Raw genomic sequence first — 23,053 nt, 5'->3', positions numbered from 1 at the left:
GGCTTAAATACCAAAAATTTGTTTTCTCCCAATTCTGGAGGATAGAAGTTTGGGCTCAAGGTGTAGGCAGAGTTGGTTTCTTCTAAGGCCTTGTTCTTTTGCTTGCAGATGGCCTTCTCCCTGTGTCTTCCCATGGTCTTCTCTCTGTAAATGTCTGTGTCCAAATTTCCTTTTCTATTTTTTTTTTTTTGGCCGTGCCACACGGCTTGTGGGATCTTAATTCCCCAACCAGGAATCGAACCCAGGCCCTCGGCAGTGAGAGCATGGAGCCCTAACCACTGGACTGCAAGGGAATTCCCAAAATTTCCTCTTCTTATAAGGACAACAGCCATATTGGATTAGGGACCACCCTAATGACCTCATCTTAACTTAATTACCTCTTTAAAGACCCTCTCTCCAAATACAATCACATTGTGAGATACTAGGAGTTAGGACTTCAACATATGAATTTGTGGGGAGGGGGGCGGGGTGGGGGTCACCGGACATAATTCAGCCCATACAAGGGAAATGGGCTCAGTCACTCCTCACTCAGGCCCTAGCCTTGGGGCTCCCCCACTATGAGCGAGAGACACAGTCCCTGACCTCAGGAATTCTCTGTCCTGGCGAGGGGGACACCAGGCCTGCCCTCGGGAAATACCCAATCTGAAGCAGAAGCAGGAAGCATGCACACAGATTCAGGGAGGAAGTGAAAATCAACCCAGTTCAGTCTGAGGAAGGTCATGGGACAGAATAGAGCCAGTTGGAGGCAGAAAAGTCCGGTGGGAAAGGTTCAGAGAAGTGAGTTGGAAAGGAGAAGGGGAGGGGCCTGGAGGGGTGATGCGCATGCTCTGCAGGGCCCAGCGCGGGCACGTGCGTGTGTGCGTGTGTGCGTGCGTGCGTGTAAACACCAACTGTTGCCCTAACAGCAGGGGGCATCGGGAGCCACGTGGGGCAGGGGTGGGGATGGCTCCACACACTGTCACCGTTTGTGAATGTCACCGGCGCTGGGCACGAGGTGGTTGGGTTTCTGCAGTCATCCTCTGGCGGGCAGCTCCTGCATCTCCAGCAGGCACCACAGGCCTGCCTGTCCCAGCACTGTCAGCTCCTGGCCTGCCTTGGGCCAGGCTAGTGTCTCCACTAGCCTCTCTGCTGGCTCTCCCTCCACGTCGCCTGCTTTCTGAGACCCCCGCTGTCCGTCTGAGCGCTTTGCTCTGAGCCCTCAGGTGTCGGCCACCCAGTGTGTGGCCATTTCTGACACTCTTCCAGATATCCCCGCATTTTACTGCTGCTTTGTTTAAAACAGCCCCCCTTCTGCTCCCTTTTGCCATCCTTGGGTTGGGGCTTTCAGAAGGCCAGGGAATTTTAGCTGGGATACAGGGCACAGGCATCTCTGGGTCCCGAAGCCCTCTTGCTCCTTCTGTGTATTCATTGCACTCGCCTTTGTTTACTTGTCTCCCGATCTGCCCAGGTATGAAGCGGCCACTGAGCCCATCTCCCCCGGGTGAGAAGGAGCCCCCCGGATCTGGAGCTGCTGAGTGCCCCCCTCGGCCTCCAGAACCACCTAAGCCCAAGCGGGAAAGAAAACGGCCGTCGTACACCCTCTGCGACGTCTGCAACATCCAGCTGAACTCGGCAGCCCAGGCCCAGGTGCACTGTGGGGGGCGGGCCCACCAGAGGCGCCTGCGGCAGCTCAGCTTGGGAAAGACGCCCCTGGGGCCAGGTCAGTGTGGAGGGGCGCTGCTCCCACAGATTTGGTTCTGGGCCCCTGTGAGGGGCTATGGGTCTGTGGCCTCTCTCTGTGGGGTCTTTTGGTCTGGGGTACCCTCAATGGGGTCTTAGAGTCTGAAGTTCCCCAGATGCCGTCAAGTTTTTTTTGCATCTGGACAGCCCTCTATGGGGTCTCTCAGGGCCTGAGGTCTGAGGCCTCCTCTGGATCTGGGGCTCTCCCTGTGGGATCTTTTAGGACCAGGCCCCCTCAGCAGCATTTCTCCAGCCAGGAGCCCCCTGGCAGATAGTTTTCCAGATAAGGGCCTCACCTACGGGGCGTCCCGGGCTCCTGCTCTGGTCTCTGAAGGCCAGGATCAGCGAAGTGCACGACGCTCCGGCTAAGGGCTGAGAGGTGGTCAGGGGAAGAGGCGGGAGAAGCCCCTCTCCCTTTGGCCACTGGACTCCTGGCCAGGATTTCGGCCTCTCCCTGGCTGGCATGACTCTGCAGAGGTTGGGCTGCAAGAGGGCCGCTGGCTGCAAGGCAGATTTCTGGGCGAAGTGGGTGAATGGATTCGTGAGGATGATTCCAGCTGACAGGCACATGGGAGTCATGGGAGAGACCAGGAACAGCAGGCTGCTGGCCGGCAGGGGAAACAGGTTCAGAACCAGGCCCAGCGTGAGAGGCAGGAAGGGCCGGAACTTTTGCCTGGTTCCTGGGGGCGGCCACCAGAAGCATGCCCTGCACACAAACCCTGCAGCCCAGGTTGGTAGCTTTGCCAGAGGGCTACACTCTGACCTCTTGAGGGCTGTCTGTTGTTTGGGTGAGTGTTTATGGGATGCCCTCTGTGTTCCCCGCGCGGTGCTGGGGCCTGGAGACGTTCCAGTCTTACTCCTCCCCACCGACCCCCAAGACTGAAACTGTCTTTTAGGCTGAGACAGACACGAAATAAGCAGATGAGTGCTGTGGGTGCTACGTGGGACATGCCCCCAGGGGTACAAAGGAGAAAGGGCGATTCTACCTGGGGGTGCCACGAAAGGCCTCCTGAAGGAGGGGGGCTGCAGTGAGCTTTGGAACAGGGGTGAGAGGAGAAGGGACCTCGCAGGCAGAGGTCACTGCATAAGCAAAGCAGGGAATGCTCTAATGGCTGGTACCATCTTCCCCACCTGAGCACTCGGGGCTGGACCCCAGGATGTGACTCTGGATAAGAGCATATTCAACTGTATGGATGTTTCTGGAGTGTGTGTGTGTGAGTGTGTTCAAATATTCAACTGTATGGATGTTTCTGGAGTGTGTGTGTGTGTGAGTGTGTTCAAAAGTCATTCATTAATTCATCAAATACTTACAGACAGCTTACTATGTGCAAGCTGCTGATTGGGGGTATTCATATTTTTATTTATTTATTTTTTTCTATCGAAGTAGAGTTGATTTACAATGTTGTGTTAGTTTCAGGGGTACAGCACAGTGATTCAGATACATATATACATATATATATGTTCTTTTTCAGATTCTTTTCCCTTTTAGGTTGTTACAAAATATTGAATACTGAGTATATTTCCCTGTGCTATACAGTAGGACCTTGTTGTATTTTATCTTTTTTTGTATTTTTTCTTTATTGAGCTTTATTGAGATATTACTGACATATAACAAATGTAAATTTAAGGGGTACAGTGTGATGATTTGATACATGTATATATTGTGAAATGATCACCACAGTAAGGCTAGTTAACACCTCCATCCCCTCACATAATTCTGAGTGTATGTGTACAGATAACAGTTAAGATTTACTTTCTTAACAACTTTCAAGCGTATAAGGCAGTACTGCTAATTATAGCCACCGTGCTGTGCATTAGATCCCTAGATCATATTTATCTTACAGCTGGGACTTTGTACCCTTTGGCCGACATCTCCCCATTTCCCCTACCACCAGCCCCTGGCAACCACCATTCTACTCTCTATGTCTATGAGTTCAGTTTTTTTAGATTCTGCATGTAAGTGAGAACATACAGCATTTGTCTGGGAATTTGTGTTTTTAAAAGGCAACAGAGCTGCCTGTCAGGAAAGAACTGTCTAGATAACTACATGCAGACAAGTTTGTCCAAGATAACAGCAGGCTTCATAGATGTGGGGATGGGCTCCTTTGAGAAGTGGGAGGGAGAGGTGAATTGACAGAAGTCAGGGAACGCTTCAGAGAAGTGACACTGAAGGTGGATCTTGGTGGATCTTGTCTCCCAGGCAGGGAGACAGCTAGAGCAGCTAGAGCAGTGGTCCCCAACCTTTTTGGCACCAGGGACCGGTTTCATGGAAGAGAATTTTTCCACGGACTGGGGGACTGGGGGAATGGTTTTGGAATGATTCAAGTGCATTACACTTACTGTGCACTTTATTTCTATTATTATTACATTGCAATATATAATGAAATAATTATACAACTCACCATAATGCAGAATCAGTGGGATCCCTGAGCTTGTTTTCACTTGCCGCTCACTGATAGGGTTTTGATATGAGTCTGCAGGCAATTGATTTATTATGGTCTCTGTGCAGTCAAACCTCTCTGCTAATGATAATCTGTATTTGCAGCCGCTCCCCAGTGCTAGTGTCACAGCCTCAGCTCCGCCTCAGATCATCAGGCGTTAGATTCTCATAAGGAGCCCACAGCCTAGATCCCTCGCACACACACTTCACAGTAGGCTTCGCGCTCCTATGAGAATCTAATGCCGCTGCCGCTGATCTGACAGGAGGCGGAGCTCAGGTGGTAATGCGAGCAATGGGGAGCGGCTGTAAATACAGATGAAGCTTCGCTTGCTAGCCCGCCGCTCATCTCCTGCTATGTGGCCTGGTTCCTAACAGGCCACGGACCAATACCAGTCAGTAACCCGGGGGTTGGGGACCCCTGAGCTAGAGCAAATGCACCCAGGCCTGAGGCCATGGCTTTGCAGGAACAGCAGGCGGTGCTGGGCTGGGCAAGTGGCTGGCGTGGCAGGAGGTGAGCAGGGGCTGCCTGTAAAGTCCTCAAAGCCAGGCTGGGCGTCTGGCCTTTGTCCTGAAGGTGACAGGCATCACGGAAGTGTTTTGAGCAGGAGTAGTTAGTGTTTTTGGAGGTCTCTGGTGAGGGGGAAGGGTAAGTCTTGGGGGTACATGAGAAGGAAGGGGGTAGGATGGTGGAACCAGATTCCGGGGTCTTTTCTGCAGGACTTGGTGACTGATGGGATGTGGGGCCGAGGGGAAGGGAGGTGCCAAGGATGACTCTGGCTTAGGGGATGCTGTGATGGACAGTTGCGTTATCAGAAAGGCGGCGCTGAGAGGGAGGCAGGGGTGGGTGGGGAAGGCCATTCCTGTGACCAGAGGACTTGGTCCCACCCCTGCTCTCCTCTAACTCTGGCTTTTCAGGCCTTCCTTCCTGGCAGTGGTCCTTCCTTCTCTCCCCCACCCACCATCCCAGTGTGGAGAGAGCAGGTGGGGTGTGAGAAAAAGGACCACAGCACCAGACACTGGTGGCCACAGACAGGCTGCCCAGAGGGATGGGGTCCCCCTTCACTTGGCTTCCCTTTTCTCACAGTCCTTATCCCTCGAGTACAGGGTAGTTTTGGGGGGTCACCAGGAGACACGGTACTGCTCCCCCCCGAGATTGTTAAACAACACCTCCTAAGTCACTGGCCCTCCAGTCACCTGTCCTGCATCACCAGCCTTCCAGCCCTGCGCTGGCCCCGTGCAGGATGCCGGGATTCTGTACTGAGCAGTGCCGGGCATTCACGGTCTGGAGGGAAAGACAGCCACGGGGCCAGACCTTCCCCACCGCCATGCTAAGAGGAGTGAGCGGCACTGTGGGAGCATGGTGGGCCGGGGGGTGATGGCTGTAACTAGAGCGAGGATGTTGCATCCTCAGATTTCTGGGAACCCTGGAATCCCGGGGCTCCAGAGGAGAACCTGTGTTCCATTGGCCTGGTTATCTTTTTTTTTTTTTTTTTTTGGCCACACCAAGCGGCATGTGGGATCATAGTTCCCTGACCAGGGATCAGACCCGTGCCCCCTGCATTGGAAGCACAGCGTCTTAACCACTGGACCGCCAGGGAAGTCCCTTGGCCTGGTTATCTTTGAATCTACTTCAGGTCATGACCCCCCAGCAAACCACCCCCCTCCATGGACTCTCCTGTCTCCTTGGCCCTCTGGGAGCTGGGGGTGGGAGAGGCAGCCCAATGCTAGCAACTTCCCCCAGGGGTGAGGAGGTGGGGACCTCAGTCGTGTGGAAGTCCTCTCGAGGAGACTGGACCAGAGCAGAGAGCCCTGAGGGCACGGCTGACTGGGGCACCCTCCGGAAATGGAGAGAGTCACATCTACTTTCAGGAGGCTTGAGGCAAAGTGTGAGGAGCCCTTAACACACGGCTTTGTTCCTGGACACCTGAGATCGCCGTCCTGTGGCAGCCAGGAGGGCCGCCCGTTCCCTGGGAGGGCGCTGAGGTGCTGGGGGTGAGACGGCCCAGTCATGCCCCTTTGAGGCTCCCTTTCTGGGGGGCCTCCTGGAGCTGTCACTCTGATTAGGGGTCTGGGGGGCTGGCGCCTTGCACAGTGACAGGCCGTCACAGGCAGTGAGGCGGGATCCTGTCTGGAGGATCCTGTCCCTGAGGCCGTCTGCGGGAGGGAGACATGGGGGGCGGCTCTCCCCTCTCTGCGCTTCCTCACCAATGCCTGCGTCAGAGGCCTCCTTACTCAGCCTCACCCAGCTGCCCCCCATGAGTCAGCCCGGAACACCTAGGAAGGGGAAACAGCACAGGATGGGGAAACAGCAGGAACCCCACCCTTCCCCAGCCCCTCCTCCAGATCATTCCCCCACCTGCCCTCCTCCTGATCTGTCTCCCACACAGCAGACCCTTTCATCCTTCAGGAATGAGCCATCTTTCACCCAACCTGCCCCCCATGGGAGGTGTGGGCCCCAGGAACCTCCGCCTCAATGTGGCTGAACTCAATGACCCTATTGACCGTCACACACACACACACACACACACACAGGCGCGCGCGTGCACGTACCCCTAAACAATTTTAGGTAGTTCTTGAACATCTGCAGAGAGAAAGGTTTGCTGGCTCAACCCTCCTACCTCCAACCTCTAGTGTGGATGTTGGGCCAGCACCGGGCTTGGGGGACGGACATCTGGACCTGGACCTTGGGGAAAGAGCTGTGACCTACCCCCAGGGCCAATGAGCATGTGCTTAGGAGATGAACTGTTTGCAAAGCACTTCCACAAGCAGCACAGCATTCCCTCCTCACCCAGCCATCCCCGGGCGTAGATGATTGGCATTCAGCCCTCACTTTAGAAACTGAGATACTAGAACTCAGAGAGTGTAAGCAACAGGCCTAAGGCCACAGCCAGGTTCAGATCCCAGCATCTCTGACTCTAAATCCTGTCTCTCACATGCCCTCCCCACCTTGCTGCTGAGGAGAGCAGCATACATTAAGAGAGATAGAGCCTTAATGTTTCAGGAATGGGGAGGAGGGATGGCCCAGCGCAGGCAGACCAGCTCCCAGGACAGGCAATTCAGGTGCTCAGAACCCATGCCTTGGTGTCCTCAACTGAAAAATGGGGAGATGCCAGCCATCTTTCACTCTGCTTAGGCTGGCTAGGGACAGGGAGGGGAGCCTTCTAAATTCAACTGGTTCCTCCCCCTGTCTCTTGGCAGGACTGACCCAGCTGCCCAATTCAGGGCGCATCCCCTGTCCCCCACCATTGCAACATGACACCAGAGGGGAGAGAAGGAGATTTCAAAAATGACTTAAGCTCCGGCTTACTGAAATGGCCAGAGGGGACTTGGGTGGGGAGCACAGCGTAGACACTAAGGGGGACAAGAAAGCGGAGATGGAGTCAGACTATATTGGATTTCAGGGCAAAGACGGCTGCAGCTGTACCAGACACCCCTGTGCCTTTGGGGATGGGAAGGCATCGGAGTGGCAGATGGAGGCTGTCCCCTGCCCTGCGCCCTCAGACCTCTCCTAGATCCCGTTCTAATCAGTCCCTCTATCTCCTCTCCTAGTCTTTGAGTGCAGAAGCCTCTGGCTGCATTCTGAGCCCCAGAGATCAAAGACCTTGAGCTTGGGTCACACCTGAGTCACTGGCTTGATGAGCTCCTCACCCTCCACTCCCCACAGATGGATTAATTTCAGGCCCATCAGGAGGCCCCGGAAGCCCTCCAGCCTGTCCCCCCATGGCTTCAGTATCTCCCTGGGTTTCCAGTTCCTCCTCAGTGCCCTTCCCAACCCATCCGGAGGCCTCTGGATGCATGTTTCACCTTGGCTCCCCCAAGGCCACTAAGAAGTTCTTGCGGTCTAACCAGTGCCTCTTGCAGTTCTCCTTAAGTGGCAGGTGATGGAGGTGCCCTTACTCTCCCTGGACAGCACCCCCTCACAGATGTGAACCTGACCATCAGCACCTCCCCCCAGGGGCCACCAGGAAAGGCAAGGCTGTCTGGATGGAAATTAGGGGGCTTAGCTCAGATCCCTGCCCCCGCAGAAGACAAAGGTTCCGTCTGTGTCGCTGGGTGGGTTAATTAGCTCTGGGCTTGAGTTTCCTTCCTCTCCCCACACCAGCAAGTCCTTCCCTCCCCCGAGAGCCTCTTCCTAACAAACCTGTTTTCAGGGGCTGCTACCGCCACCCCCTCCCCAGACCTTCTCTGCAGCTTGAGAACTGGCTGCTCCAGAGATTATGGGTTATTGTCTGGTGGAGACAGGATGCTGAGGGGGTGGGGGGCTAGCGCTGGGACCCGGGCTTGGAATGCGAGACTGGATCCAGCTGTGGCTTGGCTGTCTCCTCTCCCGCATTCCACACCCCTCCCGGCACCAGGTGCTCAGGTGAGTTAGGAGCCCGCAGGTTTCAGGAAGAGGAGGGGGAGGAAGGAGCCAAATCAGAAGAGAAAAGATGGGTGGGAGGGAAGTGTGCGGGCAGATGAGGGGTGTCAGAAGTTCTAGGTGATCAGATGAACACCCCTTCCCCACTTCCTGGCATTGCCCAGGTAGCAGGTCCGGCAGTCCAGGTACTGAACTGCAAGCCACCTGCGCTCCCTTCCCCCTCTCTGAGCCTCGGTTTCCCCTGCAGCAAAAGGAGGTAAATAAAAGGGGATGGGGGCAGAGGATAAGTAAGGCTAGATAGGAGAACGGGGCCCCTGCGGCAGCAAGCCCTGAATGAAGCAGGGCTTCAAAGTTCAGAAGAAGAATTTTCTGGCAGGCAGAGAAGGGGCTGGAAGCACCTCCTGCCCTGGAGGCCTCTGTGGGCAGGGTCAACTCTTTGCTTCAGTATAAGAGGCCCTAGGCCCCCTGACACCCTCCCCCTGTCCCCATACCTTCGGGGAAGAAGTGCCCTGTTCTTTCCACCGGTGGCTGGGATGGGGAAACCAGGGAACAGGCAGCGCCTTCCTGGCGAGGGGAGACAGGGCCCGGTAACCGTGGCTTCCTAGCAGAAGCAAGAGCCCCTCCCTCGCACCCTCCCCGCCTGTCCCTCCACTCTCCCACCCCTTCCCTCTGTCACTCTCTGGCTGGGTTTCATTTGCTCCTCACTCACTCCTGCGCTCAGCGGTTCCTCCAAAGGCAGAGAATGCTCTTGGGTGAGTGCTGAGGACGCCTGAGCCGGGGGGTTGGGGAGGGGGCTTCGAGCCGAGGGTGGGCCTCTCCCCTCTCGCCTGCCCTATCCTTTTCCTCCGGTTGTCGGCCCCCCCAGAGTTGTCTGTTTAGAGGCTCCAGTAGCCAGCTGACTCTTGGTACCTTTTCCCAAGTTCAAGGATGGGCAGGGGGAGCCCCCACTCTGGCCGGGAGCAAAGGTGGGGCAGGGGTGGCAGGAGTGGTCGGGAATCTGGAGGTCCAGCCTGCAGGAATGAGGCTGCTGCACTTTGGGGCAGGCGTGCGTCATCCGAGGAGCCCGCTACAAAGGTTCCTTGTATCAAATCATACCTTCAACTGCCTCTAAGGGGCTGCCTGGAGGAGCAGGGGTGGGGGGTTAGAGGCAGTTGTTAATGCAGCAGAGAAGGAGAGAGCCAGGCGCCCACTGAGGTCCACCCACCGCGCTGGCGCTGGGGTCAACATCAGTGCCCCCCGTGCTTTGTTCGTGGTCTCCTGGCTCACCTCCCCACACAGGGGTTGCCTGGTCCTTTTTGAGAAGAACAACCATTACCCTTTAAGGATTTGGAGGATCCCCTCCCACAAGGGCAAGGGCTGGAGGCTGTGGGGCTGGGAGCAGAGTTCCTCTTGTGACTGGGCTCGGGGGTCTTCCTCAGGTGCAGGGAGGGCGGGAGTCTGGAGCGTCAATGCCTCCACAGTGCTGGCCAGCCCAGGGTGGGTTGGGGGCGCTGGAGAATGTGGGGAGGAATCCTAATCCTAGCGGGGAGTGAGCAAGCTGGGGGTCTTGGTTCAACCTCTCATTCCCTGCCTTTGGCTCTCTCTCCCTCCTGGACTCCCTTTCTTCACAGAGTTTTGGTTTTATTTGTGATAGAAACGGCAGCTTTACTATTTGAGGTGTGTGTGTGTGTGTGTGTGTGTGTGTGTGTGTGTGTGAGCGCGCGTGCATGCCTGCCTTGGGGAGGACCCTACCATCTGCCCCTATGACTCGAGGCGGGGGTGGGAGGGGGACTCTGGGTTTGGCTACATGAGCTTGTGTGTATGTGAGATGCATTTAATTTTGTAAGGGGTGTGTGTGTTTCCGTATATGGATCTTGGTGTACGTGCACCTCTCTTTGTGATGTTGTGTGCCATTGCATGCCTGTTGTTCTATATTGTCTGTATGTGCATCTGTAGGGGTCTGCGTGCCCTCGTGTGTCTGTCCCTCTGGGTATATATGATCTGTGTCTTTGTTGCTGTTGCCTGTGTGTTCATGTATGCTCATGCGTGGCCTCTGTGCCCGCCCCTTGGCCAGCAGGGGTATCTGTCTGTCTCTGCGTGGGTACCACCTCCGTATGTGCACACATCAGTGTGCATAGACGGTCTCACCATGGGGAGATGTGTGTGAGTGTGTGCCTTGGTGTCTGTCCCTGTCACTATCTGTGTGGATGCCTGTGGACCTCAGGGTGTGTGTCCCTGTGCTCTTTCGTGTGTATCTTTCCCAGTGATGGCAAAACAGCAGGACGTAGTTTCCCCGGATTCTCTCCCTTGGATGGTAGGCAGGATGATGTTATTTCATGAGACACCTGTTCTGCACCCCTGCCCTAGTCTCTGTTGGACCCCTGGGGGTGGCCTTTTCTCTGTCACTTAGTCTGGTTTATTCCTGTTTGATCAGAGTAACAACCCACCCTCTTGAGGCAGCCACCCAATGAGCCCTGGGTCCCGGCTGTGGACCCCTGGCCAGGGGTGGGGAGGGACTGCTCTGAGACACTTAGCCAGGGTGGCTGTTCTGTTGCAAGATGCTACCCGAGAAGACCCCCCAACACACACCTGACCGTTTTGGGGGTGCAGAATTCTAGACCCGTCAGGCTGTGTGGTGCCATCCTGGGACAGGGGTGGGGGCTGCAGTGTCTCCCTTCATCTGAGTGTACCCACAAGCCAAGTGGCCACACGTGTGTGTGCATGTGCCATGACTCGTGCGTCATCCCAGCGGCCCTAGGGGCCAGGGCTCACAGTGAATGTCAGAGGCAGATGGTGGGCGGCTCAGAGCAGCGCTGGGTGAAGGGGGCTGCGGGGAGCTCCCAGCAACCACTGGAGAGGCCCTGACCTCAACGTGTGCCTTAAGCCTTGAGTGGGAGAGGAGTGTACCCAGTTGTGCGGGGGCTGGAAGGCATTTCCGGGTGACTTTGTGCTGACCGGAAGGGGAGACTGGGTCACCAAGTGCCCTGCAACCCCTGTGCAAACGGCCTCCACACCCAGCACCTCATTTGGTCCTCAGACCCATTCCTGTCCTGCCCCTTCCTCCTTACCCGGCTGTAATTCCCACTTCACAGGTGAGGAAACTGAGGCTAAGTGCTGGGCTGACAAGGCCTCAGTTTGATGTCATTACTGGAGCTCCACTGCAGGCCTCCAGGTCTGGGAGGCTGGGGTACCACCCACATTCCTCCTGCAGGGAAACCCACACAGGGGTGAGGGTCTCCTGGGCGTCTGAGAGTTCTAGGAAGAGGTCACTCCTCCCACCCACCCCATTTCTGTCATCCGCGTTACAAATAACTCATTAGATTAAAACACTCATTTCCCGGGAATTCCCTGGTGGTCCAGCAGTTAAGACTCTGCACTTTCACTGCCGAGGGCCTGGGTTCAATCCCTGGTCGGGGAACTAAGATCCCACATGATTTTCCAGCTCACCCACATCCTGAGGTTCCCCACAAGGCCGGGATCAAAATCCCCAGCATTCACTGTAGAGCTTCCATACCTCTGTTCTACCTTGAGCTTTGAGAACCTGCACTCGACTTTGAACTTCACAGTGGTTCCCGATGGCTCTGCCACTCCCACTGCTGAAATGCCCTTCGCCTGGTAAAATCTCACTGACCCTTTTGTGAAACCTAATTGCCTCTCCAGGCTGATGACCTTCAGCTGACCGCCTGCTCCTCTGTGATCCCAAAGCATTTTGTTCATCACTCTCGCTCGGGGCACTTGCCAGAGTGTAGCCTCCTTAGCGCTGCGCCTGTTTGGCTCTCACCAGTCAGCTCTCACCTGTGAGCTCCTCTAGGAGCCCACGGATACCTGTGGTGAATGAATGACCACTGTCCCTCCCGCTGGCGGGGAGCATCCTTCCTGCGGTCTAACCTGAGTTGCTCCTGCTGCAGCGCACGCGGTGGGGAGGGTGAGAGCGACGCCGGGCTAAGGGTGCGCCGGGCCAGAGCGGCGGCAGGTGGGCGCGGCCGGCCGAGCCCCGGGGGCGCCGCCGCCCTGCCCGCGACCCCGGCCCGCGCCGCCGTTGGCGCCTCTTCGCCCCGGTTACCGCTAGTGGCTGCTGTCGCTCAGTGGAGCCCAAGGAGACCGCGGCCAGAGCGTCCACCGCGCAAGATGGTGGCTCCCGAGACTCCGTGAGTGCGTGCGTGCGGGGGCCGGGGAGGGGAGGGGGCCGGGCGGGGCATCCCCTCCAGGAACCTCCAGGCAGGGGGCGGCCACGGGGGCTGGGGGTCCTGCGGGAGAGGCGGCACGGCGCGGGCGGCACCCATCGGAGAGCTCCTGCACCACGCGCCCCCCAGAGGAAGTTCCCCAGCCCTCCGCCTCCAGGCCCCGGGAGGATGGGCAGGGGTGTGCAGGGAGCCCCTACCTCACCGGGCTGCCAGGGGAGGGGGCGCCTGCCCCTACTCTGCCAGGAGCGTGGACTCCTCTTAGTGGGGTCCCGAAAGTAGGAGACCCAAAGAAGCCTGGGGAGGAGACTGGGGACCCCCATCCTGGGGCCATATAGACACTGTTTGAGGCTTATGTGCAGGGGTGGAGTGGGGACCACCGGCCAACACACATCGCCCCAGGAGCCCCTCAAGAGTCACGTCTTACATCCCGCCCCACCCAGCCCGGTTCCCTCAGGTTGAGGTAGGAGAATGTCAATGGCTTTTGCCTGGTCTTTTAGAGCAGCGCTGTTCAATAGAACTTTCTGGGATGATGCATATGTTCTCCATCTGGGCCATCTAGTACAATAGCCACTAGCCACACACGGTTATTGAGAACTTGAAGTGTGGCTCGTGCGGCTGAGGAACTGAATTTTTAAAAATTTAAAATTCTGGGGAATTCCAAGGCGGTCCAGTGGTTAGGACTCTGCGCTTCCACTGCCGAGGGCATGGGTTCGATCCCTGGTCGGGGAACTAAGATCCCTGCAAGCCATGTGGTGCGGCCATTAAAAAATAATAATAATAAAATAAAATTCTGATTAATTTTAAACAGCCACATGTGGCTGGTGGCTACCCTGTTGGACAGTATAGTTTCAGAATCTCCATCTTCCCAGGCCTCCTCCCTCCCTACTCTTCTGTTCTTTTCTCAAAAACCCAGAAGGGTGTCACCTTGACTTTGCACCTCCTCTCCATTCTAAGACCCTTTGGGTGGTGGTCTGCACAAAGTCACAGAATCACGGGACCTTAGGAGGAAAGGATGTCAAAGGCAGCTGTTTTAGCCACCCAAAAGGTGCCCAGGGGCCCACTCCATTGCTCTCTCTGCCTGAGAGCTTGTGCTTCCTGAGTCATTTACTCCTCAGATTTTGTGGAGCACCTGCTGGGGGCCAGCCGTGGTTCCCTTCTCTGGAGTCCAGAGAGGAGCAAGTAAATTACCTTACCTGCCCTCAGGGAATTTTCCGGGGGAGGGGGGCGGACAGCAAGAGCACAAGCAATAGAACTACACAGAAATAAGCAGGTCTGTAAACTTTGGGGAGTGCGCTGGAGGGAACAAACAGGGGGTAGTGACAGAAAATAAGGGGACTTGCTGGGGAAGGATAATTAGAGAAGCCTCCCCTGAAGAGGTCATTATGCTAAGACCAGAGGGAAAGCGGACTAGGCAAAGTGTTGGGAGGGAGGGTGGGAACATTCCAGAAGAAGGCGCAGCATGTGCAGAGGTTCTGGGGATGGGACTCTGGCACTCTGGAGGAACTGAGGGAAGGCCAGTGTAGCTGGAAGGGGAGGGAGGCACAAGTGGCTCCCAGAGAGGTCAGCAGTGCCCGGGCATTTGGTAGATCTTGAAAGGGATTCTGGTGCTGGCCTCAGAGCAATGGGCAGTCATGGAGGGATTTTAAGCTGTATGTTTTAAAAAGCCCCCTCTGGCTACTGAGAGTCTCTGACCCCAGACAGGGGTAAGAGTGGAGACCCAGAGTGCCATCAGGAAGCAACTGCCATAGCCCAAGCAAGAGATGATGGTGGCCTGGACAAGGATGGTGGCAGTGGCATGGAGAGAAGGGATGAGTTAGAGGTAGATCGTAGAGGTGGAATCAACAGGACCTGTGGACAGACCAGGTCCTGATGCGGAAGAGAGTGTGGGTTGGATGGCCAGTTTTCTGGCCAGAGCACCTGGGTGGGAGAAAGGGCCATTTTCCTGAGCGGGGCAGCCTGGGAGAGGAGCATATTTTGTAGGGACAGATACAGGAGAGATCTGTTTAGAAAAGCCAGGAAAGCAGTTGGATGGAAAGGTGTGGTGCCCAGAGGAGTGTCCTGTAGAGATGGTTCTGAACTCTTTGGACAGTTTGAGATAGGGAAGAAGAGCATGAGATGACATCAGAGGAGTGGCTGACGGGAGCAAGGAAAACCAGGGGATGTGGTGTCCTGGAAGGCAAGAGAAAAGTGTGTTTCAGGAGGGTGTGATGGGCCGTGCCAATGGCCACTCAGAGTCCAGGGGAAGAGGACCAGCAAGGTTCACCCACTTCTGGCAACATGGAGTGCTTCTCCTTATACTGAATGGGCTGCCCGTGGAATTCTACTCATCTGCCCTTACTTTACCTACCTACTAAGTGCCAGGTTCCACACGGGGTGCTGGGTATAATATCAGGTGGGCAAGACAGTCACTGCTTTCTCAGAGTTTAGAATCAGCTAAACCAACAGCCTCAGAAACAGGAAGTTGTTGGGACTTCCCTGGCAGTCCAGTGGTTGGGACTTCGCCTTCCAATGCAAGGGGTGCAGGTTCGATCCCTGGTCAGGGGAGCTGGGATCCCGCATGCCTCCCGGCCAAAAAACCAAAACAGAAGCAATATTGTAACAAGTTCAGTGAAGACTTTGAAAATAGTCCACATCAAAAAAAATCTTTAAAAAAAAAAAAGAGACAGGAGGTTGTTTCATATAGCCAAAATAATCCTTTTGTTCTTTTAAACAACCAGCTTTTGCTGAGAGCCATCTGCATGCCCAGTCCTGTACAGGGACTTAGAGGTACAAAAATGAACAAATGTGATCTTGACCTTCCAGGAACCAAGTACAGAGAGACGTAGAGCATCCCTGCGTTCACCATATTGTGTTACAAAGACTCATACACGGGGAATTATGGGAGAATAGAGGACAGGTACCAGCCCAGGTTGCGGTGGGGGGATCAGGGTGGCAGAGGGGATGCCTGAGCTGCTCTCCAGGAATGAATGGGAAATAGCCAGGGAAAGAGGCGGGATGGGGAGTTCCAGGCACAGGGGATGGAGGCAGGAGCAAAAATAACAGTAATGTGTGTGGGGCATGGTAAGCCTTTGGAGCTGGCTGAGCAGACAGGAGTGGGGAGGCTCTGGAGGTGTCCAGAGGCTGGGGGGCGTCTCGCCGGCTCATGGTGAGGTATGTAGACTTAGGCAATGGGACACCACCAAAGAGGCGGAAGCAGGGCAGTGACACAGTGGGATCTGTGTGTGGCCTTCCTCTCTGGCTGTTAACGTGAGGTATGAATGTGGGGGAACAAATGCAGAGGCGGAAGCCGCTGCGTAATCCAGGTGAGACGGTGCAGGCCAGGGTCTCAGCATGGCCCGTGGCGTCAGGAGGACTTGGGTTCTAATTCCACTTCAGCCACTTACTACTTGGCAAACCTTGGGCAAGTCACTTAAAGCTCCCGAGCTTCAGTTTCGTCCTGTCCAAAGTGAGGATGACACCATCCTCAGAGAGTACTTGCAAGAGTAATCTTGGTCTCCTGATGGAGTCACCGCAATCCTTAGCACAGGGCCTGAGTCAGTTCGCACTCGGTAAATGGTAGTTACCGCTGTTGTTATCAGTAAACATGGAGAGGAGGGGCAGGTGTGAGAGATAACGAGGAAGCAGAGGTGGCAGGTCTTGGCCATCAGCTGGACGTGGCCGTGGGGTCCTGAACTCCTCATCCTCGCCTCGCACCTGGGGTGGTGGTGGAGTGAGGTAGGTAGAGGCAACCAGCTGGCTGCCTTTAGTCTGGAACCCAGCCCCCGCTTCTGGGCTACCCTTCCCAGAACCACACAACTGGTGTGTGTGTGAGTGTGCCCATGCGTGTGTTTAGGGAAGGGAGCTGCAGAGAACACAAATCCCATTCCTCAGTCCTGTGGCTCTGGGAGCTCAGCTTCGTGCTAACTTCCTTCTGATGACACAAATGACTGTGGCCTGATGGCACCAGTTATCCTTCGGGCGAGGAGCCAGGATTCAGCCACGAGTTATTCGTGAGCCCTGAGAACCACTGTCTGTCTCGGGATTATAAAACGTGGTTGCATTGATGGTGCTAGTCTTTCCAGCTCTGAGTTCTGACATGCTTCAGCAGTCAAAGCAATCGATGCCTTGTCCTGGATAGAGGGAGACCCTTAGAGGGGGCTGGAGCCCCCATACCGCTACCCACTTTGGATAACACTTTATGGCCCACTCCCAGTAGCCCTTACCCATTGGGTCCGTCCACCCCTCGCCCGGGGAGTCCTCTGTGGGCAGTGTGAACCCCCAGTGGACGCCTAACACCTCTCCCTTGTCTCTTTCACCTCCAGTCTCCCACCAGCGGAGTGGAAATAAACTTTCCGGGCTAAGTTAGATGGATGGTCCCCATTAGCCTGGCGGGCTGCCCCCCTCCTGCCTCCCCACCGACTCCCCTTGTCAAAGGAGGTGCTTCGGTGTGCGGGGCAGGCTGGGGGGGAAAGAGCATTTGGGTGGGGGTTGGGGGCGCCCTGCCCCTCGAGCAGGAATGGTGCCCCCGGGGAAGAAACCAGCCGGAGAGGCTTCCAACTCCAATAAGAAGTGCAAGCGTTACTTCAACGAGCACTGGAAAGAGGAGTTCACCTGGCTGGACTTTGACTACGAGCGGAAGCTGATGTTTTGCCTCGAGTGCCGCCAGGCCCTGGTGCGCAACAAGCACGGCAAAGCGGAGAATGCCTTCACTGTGGGCACCGACAACTTCCAGCGCCACGCCCTGCTGCGCCACGTGACCTCGGGGGCCCACCGCCAGGCTCTGGCCGTCAACCGGGGCCGGCCCACTTTTGAGGGCCAGGCTGAGGGTGGAGGGACCTGTCCGGGCCTGGCGACCACCCCCAGCTTCAGGGGTGTCAAGGTGGAAGCGAACCCGGCCAAGGTGGCCATGCTGACCACAGTGTACTGCATGGCCAAGGAGGACGTGCCTGACGACCGCTGCTCTGCCCTGCTCGAGCTGCAGAGGTTCAACCTGTGCCAGGCGCTGCTGGGCATGGAGCACGGCGATTACTACAGTCCCAGGAGGGTGAGGGACATGCAGGTGGGTGGCAGCCAGGGCTGTGGGGGAGGGATTGAGGAGGGAAAACATCGAGCCATCTGGGCATGGCACCAGCATGCCAGGCCCCCGGGGCAGCAGCCAAAGCACTTCATTCACACCTTCGCCCATCAGAGCCTTCACTGAGGGCGTACTAGGTGCCAGGCCCCTGGCCGGCTCCTGGGTGCCCAACAGTGAAGAGGCCGGACCAGGCCCTGTCCTCAGGGGCTCAGGTCCGCTCCCCTCACTACCTAGGTCAGAGGTTGCAAACTGGTGGCCTGGGAGCTTGATTGGCCCACAGATGTGTTTTGGTGGTTTTCACAGTGTTTTTAAGAAAAATTAGTCTCCAAGATAAACAAAAACAAAAACAACAAAAAAACAAGAGATTACATATAAAAATGTGGATTTGTGACTTCTACTGAAAAGCTAGGTCCTGTGCAGTCAGGGCATGAAGTTCTGGAGTTGGAGAGCAGGGCATGGGCTTCCCCATTCCCTTTGGTTTATCCCTGGCCCACTTCAAGGTCAATATCACCCATGTGGCCCCTGGGGGCATGCATATTGCAGCTCTCTCCTAGGCACTGGCTGTATGAGTCCTGGGGGCTGGTAAGGGGGTGGGGGAGTTGGATCTCATCCCCCAGAGAGATGACAAACAGCACACAGCTGGGGCCCTGTGTAACTGGTAGGGAGTCAACGTGTCTATCAGTTAATCCCTGAGCAGCACAGCAGAGGGAGACCCCCAGGAATAAGGCTGACAGGGGCAATGCTGTAGAAAAACACACACACACAAAACGCTGTAGAATCTTTATGGTTCCTAAAGCATTTTTTACGCTTATAAGTACAACAACACAAAATTACATCGATGGGAATTCCCTGGCGGTCCAGTGGTTAGGACTCCGTGCTTTCACTGCTGAGGGCCCGGGTTCAATCCCTGGTCAGGGCACTAAGATATGAGTCACAACAACCTTTTGAGGAGCTTGGGGGCAGGTATTAGCCTGGTTTTAGAGCTGAGGAAACAGAGATGAACAGCGAGGTGAAATGATTTGCCCAAGGTCACACAGTCAGTAAGTGGCAAAGCTAGGATTAGTCCGATCCCAGGCCTGTGCTCTTTCTATCACCCCACCCTGCCTGCCTCCCCTTCTCAGGACAAGCCTAACTCTGTCCTCCCTCCCTTTCTTTCCCTGGCTGTCCCAGGTGGCCATTGCCAGTGTCTTGCACACAGAGGCCTGCCAACGCCTGAAGGCATCCCCGTATGTGGGCCTGGTGTTGGATGAGACCCGGGACTGGCCTGAGTCCCACAATCTGGCCTTGTTTGCCACTTCGGTGTCCCCCTGCGATGGCCAGCCTGCCACCACCTTCCTGGGCAGTGTGGAGCTACAGGAAGGCGAGGCCACCGCTGGCCAACTCCTGGACATTCTGCAGGCTTTCGGCGTGTCTGCATCCAAGCTGGCCTGGCTCAGCTCAAGCCTCCCCAGTGACCGCCTGGGGAGCGTGGGCCCGCAGCTCCAGGCCGCCTGCCCACTGCTCATGGAGCTACACTGCCTCCCCGGCCGGACAGATCCCAAGCCCCCTGCCTACCTAGGTGAATATGAGAGTGTGCTGGATGCCCTATTCCGCCTCCACGGTGGCCCCAGTTCCCACGTGGTCCCTGAGCTCCGGGCGGCACTGGACCTTGCAGCTATTGACTTGGCAGGACCACGGCCAGTGCCCTGGGCCTCCCTGCTGCCTGTGGTGGAAGCAGTGGCTGAGGCTTGGCCTTGCCTGGTGCCCACACTGGAGGCCTCTGCCCCAGCCTCACCTACAACCAGGGCACTGGCCCTCGCCCTGCGCCAGTTCACCTTTGTGGCCTTCACCCACCTCCTGCTGGATGCTCTGCCGTCCGTGCAGAAGCTCGCCCTTGTCCTGCAGCCACAAGAGCCGGACTTGGCCTTGCTGCAGCCGCTGGTGACGGCAGCTGCAGCCTCCCTCCAAGCGCAGCGCAGCTCAGCTGGGGCGCGTCTCCAGGGCTTCCTGCAGGAACTGGCAACCTCCAGCCCTGACTTGGGCCGTGGCCGCTGCACCTACCGCGGTGTGGAGCTGGTGGGCTACTCCGAGGCTGCGGTCCAGGGCTTGGAGCGGCTGCGGGGGGCCTTCCTGGACTCCATGCGGAGGGGGCTGCGGGACTCCTACCCCGGGCCCTCGCTGGACGCCGTGGCCGCCTTGGCGGCGATCTTCGACCCCCGCCTCTACCCGCAGGCACCCGAGGAGCTGGGCGCGCACGGCGAGGGGGCGCTGCGCGTCCTGTTGCGCGCCTTCGCCCCCGCCGTGGTGCGCCAGCGGGCGCTGGGCGACTTCGCGCTCTTCAAGCGCGTGGTGTGCAGCCTGGGGCGGCTGGGCCCGCGGGCCCTGTGCGCCAAGCTGGCGTGCGCGCGCTCTGAACTGCACGAGCTCTTCCCCGACTTCGCCGCCCTCGCCTCCCTGGCCTTGGCGCTGCCCGCGGGCGCCGGCCTCCTGGACAAGGTCGGCCGCAGCCGGGAGCTGCGGTGGTGGGGACCGGGCGGGGCGGGGGAAGGCCGGGGCGGCCCCGCGGTGAAGATCGCGGTGGATGGGCCGCCGCTGCGCGAGTTTGACTTTGCGCTGGCTGTGGAGTTCCTAGAGAGTGGGTGGGGCGAGGGGCTCCTGGGCTCGCAGCTCACGTGAGGGCGGCCTCCTCTCCTCTGTCCAGCCAGCCCGGGGCCCTAGGCTCTCTAAGGGCCAAGCCGGACTTGACTGTGCTGCACCCAAGCTGACCTCCTAGCTGTGGCCTCCCACCCACCTTCCCCGGGCTTCCTGTGCTCCACGCTGAGTACTAACCCGGCCCCGTGGGCTGTGGAGGAGGGGCTGGATGGGGGGGGCGGGGCTGGGGCCAGTGGGCAGAAGTGCTAGGGTCTGGGTCACCCTAAATATCACTCCTGACCTTTCCAGAGTTTGGTGAGAGTAGCTCACCCCTTTCCCTCTGAACTCAGCCTAAGTTTTGATCCTAGAAAAGTTGAGGGGCTATTGGTTGGAGGGAGTAAGACCGGGTCTGCACAATTCAGGGGTTGAAGGAGAGGAGACTGGGTCCTTGACTGTTGGCCCCCACTTCTAGCAACATCTCTTCAGATGTGACTGAAGAGCAGATGACCGCCCTTGTTTTTGACACACAGCACAGCACCCTCTCTGTGCACAAGCTAACAGTTCAAGGGAAGTGGTGGTGCCCTCCTCACCAGTAGGCTGCCTGAGGCTTTTCTGTATATGGCTGTGTATATCGACATACACATCTATAAATGTAAAATAAATCTATCCTATCTTTCACAGTGTTAATACACGAAATCTAAAAGGACTTCTTTTGGTTTTGTAATGACAGGGTCCAAAAAAGTCCCAGGTGGACTAAATTTATTTCTAGTTTTTTCTTCCTCAAAGTCTGGTTGCTCTCTAAGTTCCTAGCCTTCCCCTGCCCTTGCCTCAGACTTTTTTTTTTTTTGCCACGCCGGGATTTTAGATTTTAGTTCCTCGACCAAGGATTGAACCCGGGCCCTCGGCGCAGAGTCCTAACCACTGGACTGCCAGGGAATTCCCAACAGATTTTTTTTTTTTCTTGCCCACTGCTTGGCTTGTGGGATCTCAGTTGCCCGACCAGGGATTGAACCCGGGCCCCTGCCTCAGACCTTTAAGACCAAAGACTGTAAAACCACAGCGCTGGACTGGCTGACTCCAAGGAGCAGCCTCAGGCCCAACGCAGGGATGTCGGAGGGCTTTTTGCCTCCTGAAGGAAGCAGCTGGGGCCTCACCAGAGCTGGGGAACACATCTTTTCAGATTCCAGTGGGTTTCCTATCCCCTCTGTCAGCCCTTGCTGTGAACCACGTGGGGATCTGGACAGGGTAGGTAGTGAGAGGGGAGGGGGCTGGCCTTTCCCCAGGCCTCCTGGGTTTGGGTTTAATTTGCAATAAAGTGGAAACCCAGTGCATCGTGCAGTCTCTGTGGTGGTGTGTGTGTCAGGGGGCCTGACTCCCTTGGCCCTGACTCCCCTCTGGGCTTCATTTAGGTCGTTATGCTGCCCCTATGGGTGGGGTGGGGTGGTGGGCATCCTTCTGGGCTGGCAGCCTGGAACTGTGGACTCCCTGCTTCTGCTTCCCCAGTTGTGGAGAGGAGAGGCACAGAAATGGGCTGTCATCGCCCTGGGCTCGGCCAGTGCTACTTTGTGAACAGGGAGACAGGGGCTTCTGCTCTCTCTCTACACCCAAGAAGCCCATCAGCCTCTTGTTCTGGCTGCGGAGGGAGGAGTGAGCCCCGTGGCTCCCCGTTTCAGACCCTGCCCTTCTTCCTCCTGCAGCAGGCCCGGCCTCCAGCACCCCCAGCCCCCTGCTGGCCTCCCTGCCCCTGCCCGCCAGGCCTCTGCAGCCCCCGCTGGACTTCAAGCACTTGCTCGCCTTCCACTTCAATGGCGCCACCCCGCTCAGTCTCTTCCCCAACTTCAGCACGGTACGGGCTGGGCTGGGGGTGGGGGGCATGCAGCCGAGCCTGGGGGTGGAGGGGAAGGGGGGCTGCAAGGGCCCAGCTCTCAGAAGCTGGTCACCAGAGTGACCAGATGCTCCTGAAATGGGGCCCAGCTCCCACTTAGGCCAGGGATCCAGGATGGTATCACCCCCTCCCCCAGCAACTACTGCTGGGCCCCGGGGGGCCTGTGAACTGCAGGTTTTACTTGAGTTTCTCTGTAGGGATGTCTGTGGATGATCTGTGTATGTCTGTGTGCACTTGGGATGTGCCTTTCTGTTTTAGTTTGTCTCTGTAGGACTTTGTTATTCGTGAGTGTGAGTTTGTGCATGTGTGTTTATAAACTCTTTGTGCCTGGGTAGTTGTCTGTAATTAGTGTATGTGTCTGTGTATCTGAGAGTTTTTTTGTGTCTTTGTGTCGACTCTGTATGTGTTTGGTGTGTGTCTGGCCTCTGAGTGTGTGTTTTTGCGTGGTTTGGGTGACGATAAGTTTGTGGATGCGTGCCGTTGGTGTGCATGCCAGTGTGTATCTTTCCACTTGTCTCTGTAATTTGTAACTGCCTGTAAGCTTATGCGCTGTGTGTCTGCCTACTAGTCTGTATACACGGAAACATGTATTTCCATGTGTGTATGTGTGTAAATATGAAATTTACTTCACTACATGAGCTATAAGGTACGTCCCCTTTTTTAAAAAATTTGGAAAATCAAATATAAGCATTGATGAGCCCCACCCCATCCTGACAAGATGGTAGGAAATTCCGTCTCAGTCACCCTTGGGAGCTCCTTCCTTCCCACCCTCCAGGGTTGTAAAAACGTCCTAAGGAGCCTGAGACATTTAGGGAGGGTCCTC

General features: G+C 56.5%; 2 protein-coding genes across 5 annotated transcripts in view; both read left to right on the top strand.

Annotated features, from left to right (window-relative positions):
• ZNF385C (zinc finger protein 385C) overlaps nucleotides 1-23,053 on the top strand; it is a 56,286-nt gene that overhangs the window by 24,625 nt on the left and 8,608 nt on the right. For all 4 annotated transcript variants that reach the window (XM_036835562.1, XM_036835563.1, XM_036835564.1 and 1 more), the window contains exons 2-3: nucleotides 1,448-1,699; nucleotides 22,043-22,191. In XM_036835562.1, coding sequence (XP_036691457.1) covers nucleotides 1,450-1,699; nucleotides 22,043-22,191 — 399 coding nt within the window. In that variant the 5' untranslated portion in view covers nucleotides 1,448-1,449. The remainder of the gene's footprint in view (nucleotides 1-1,447; nucleotides 1,700-22,042; nucleotides 22,192-23,053) is intronic.
• On the top strand, nucleotides 12,562-20,540 carry C20H17orf113 (chromosome 20 C17orf113 homolog). Its single transcript, XM_036835558.1, has 3 exons — nucleotides 12,562-12,646; nucleotides 16,984-17,720; nucleotides 18,906-20,540. The coding sequence occupies exons 2-3, from the start codon at nucleotides 17,178-17,180 to the stop codon at nucleotides 20,388-20,390; spliced, it is 2,028 nt and encodes a 675-aa protein (XP_036691453.1). The 5' UTR covers nucleotides 12,562-12,646; nucleotides 16,984-17,177; the 3' UTR covers nucleotides 20,391-20,540.

Source organism: Balaenoptera musculus, chromosome 20, assembly GCF_009873245.2.
Source record: "Balaenoptera musculus isolate JJ_BM4_2016_0621 chromosome 20, mBalMus1.pri.v3, whole genome shotgun sequence".
Taxonomy (NCBI): Eukaryota; Metazoa; Chordata; class Mammalia; order Artiodactyla; family Balaenopteridae; genus Balaenoptera; species Balaenoptera musculus.
Note: the sequence above shows the minus strand (reverse complement) of the source record. Positions and strands in the feature narration are given on the sequence as shown.

What these genes read in the sequence shown, in the direction of transcription:
- C20H17orf113 (XM_036835558.1), top strand. Translation starts at nt 17,178, where the DNA reads ATGGTGCCCCCGGGGAAGAAACCAGCCGGAGAGGCTTCCAACTCCAAT. An exon ending in GGAGGGTGAGGGACATGCAG is followed by an intron (nt 17,721 to 18,905) that starts GTGGGTGGCAGC and finishes TGGCTGTCCCAG; the next exon opens with GTGGCCATTGCCAGTGTCTT.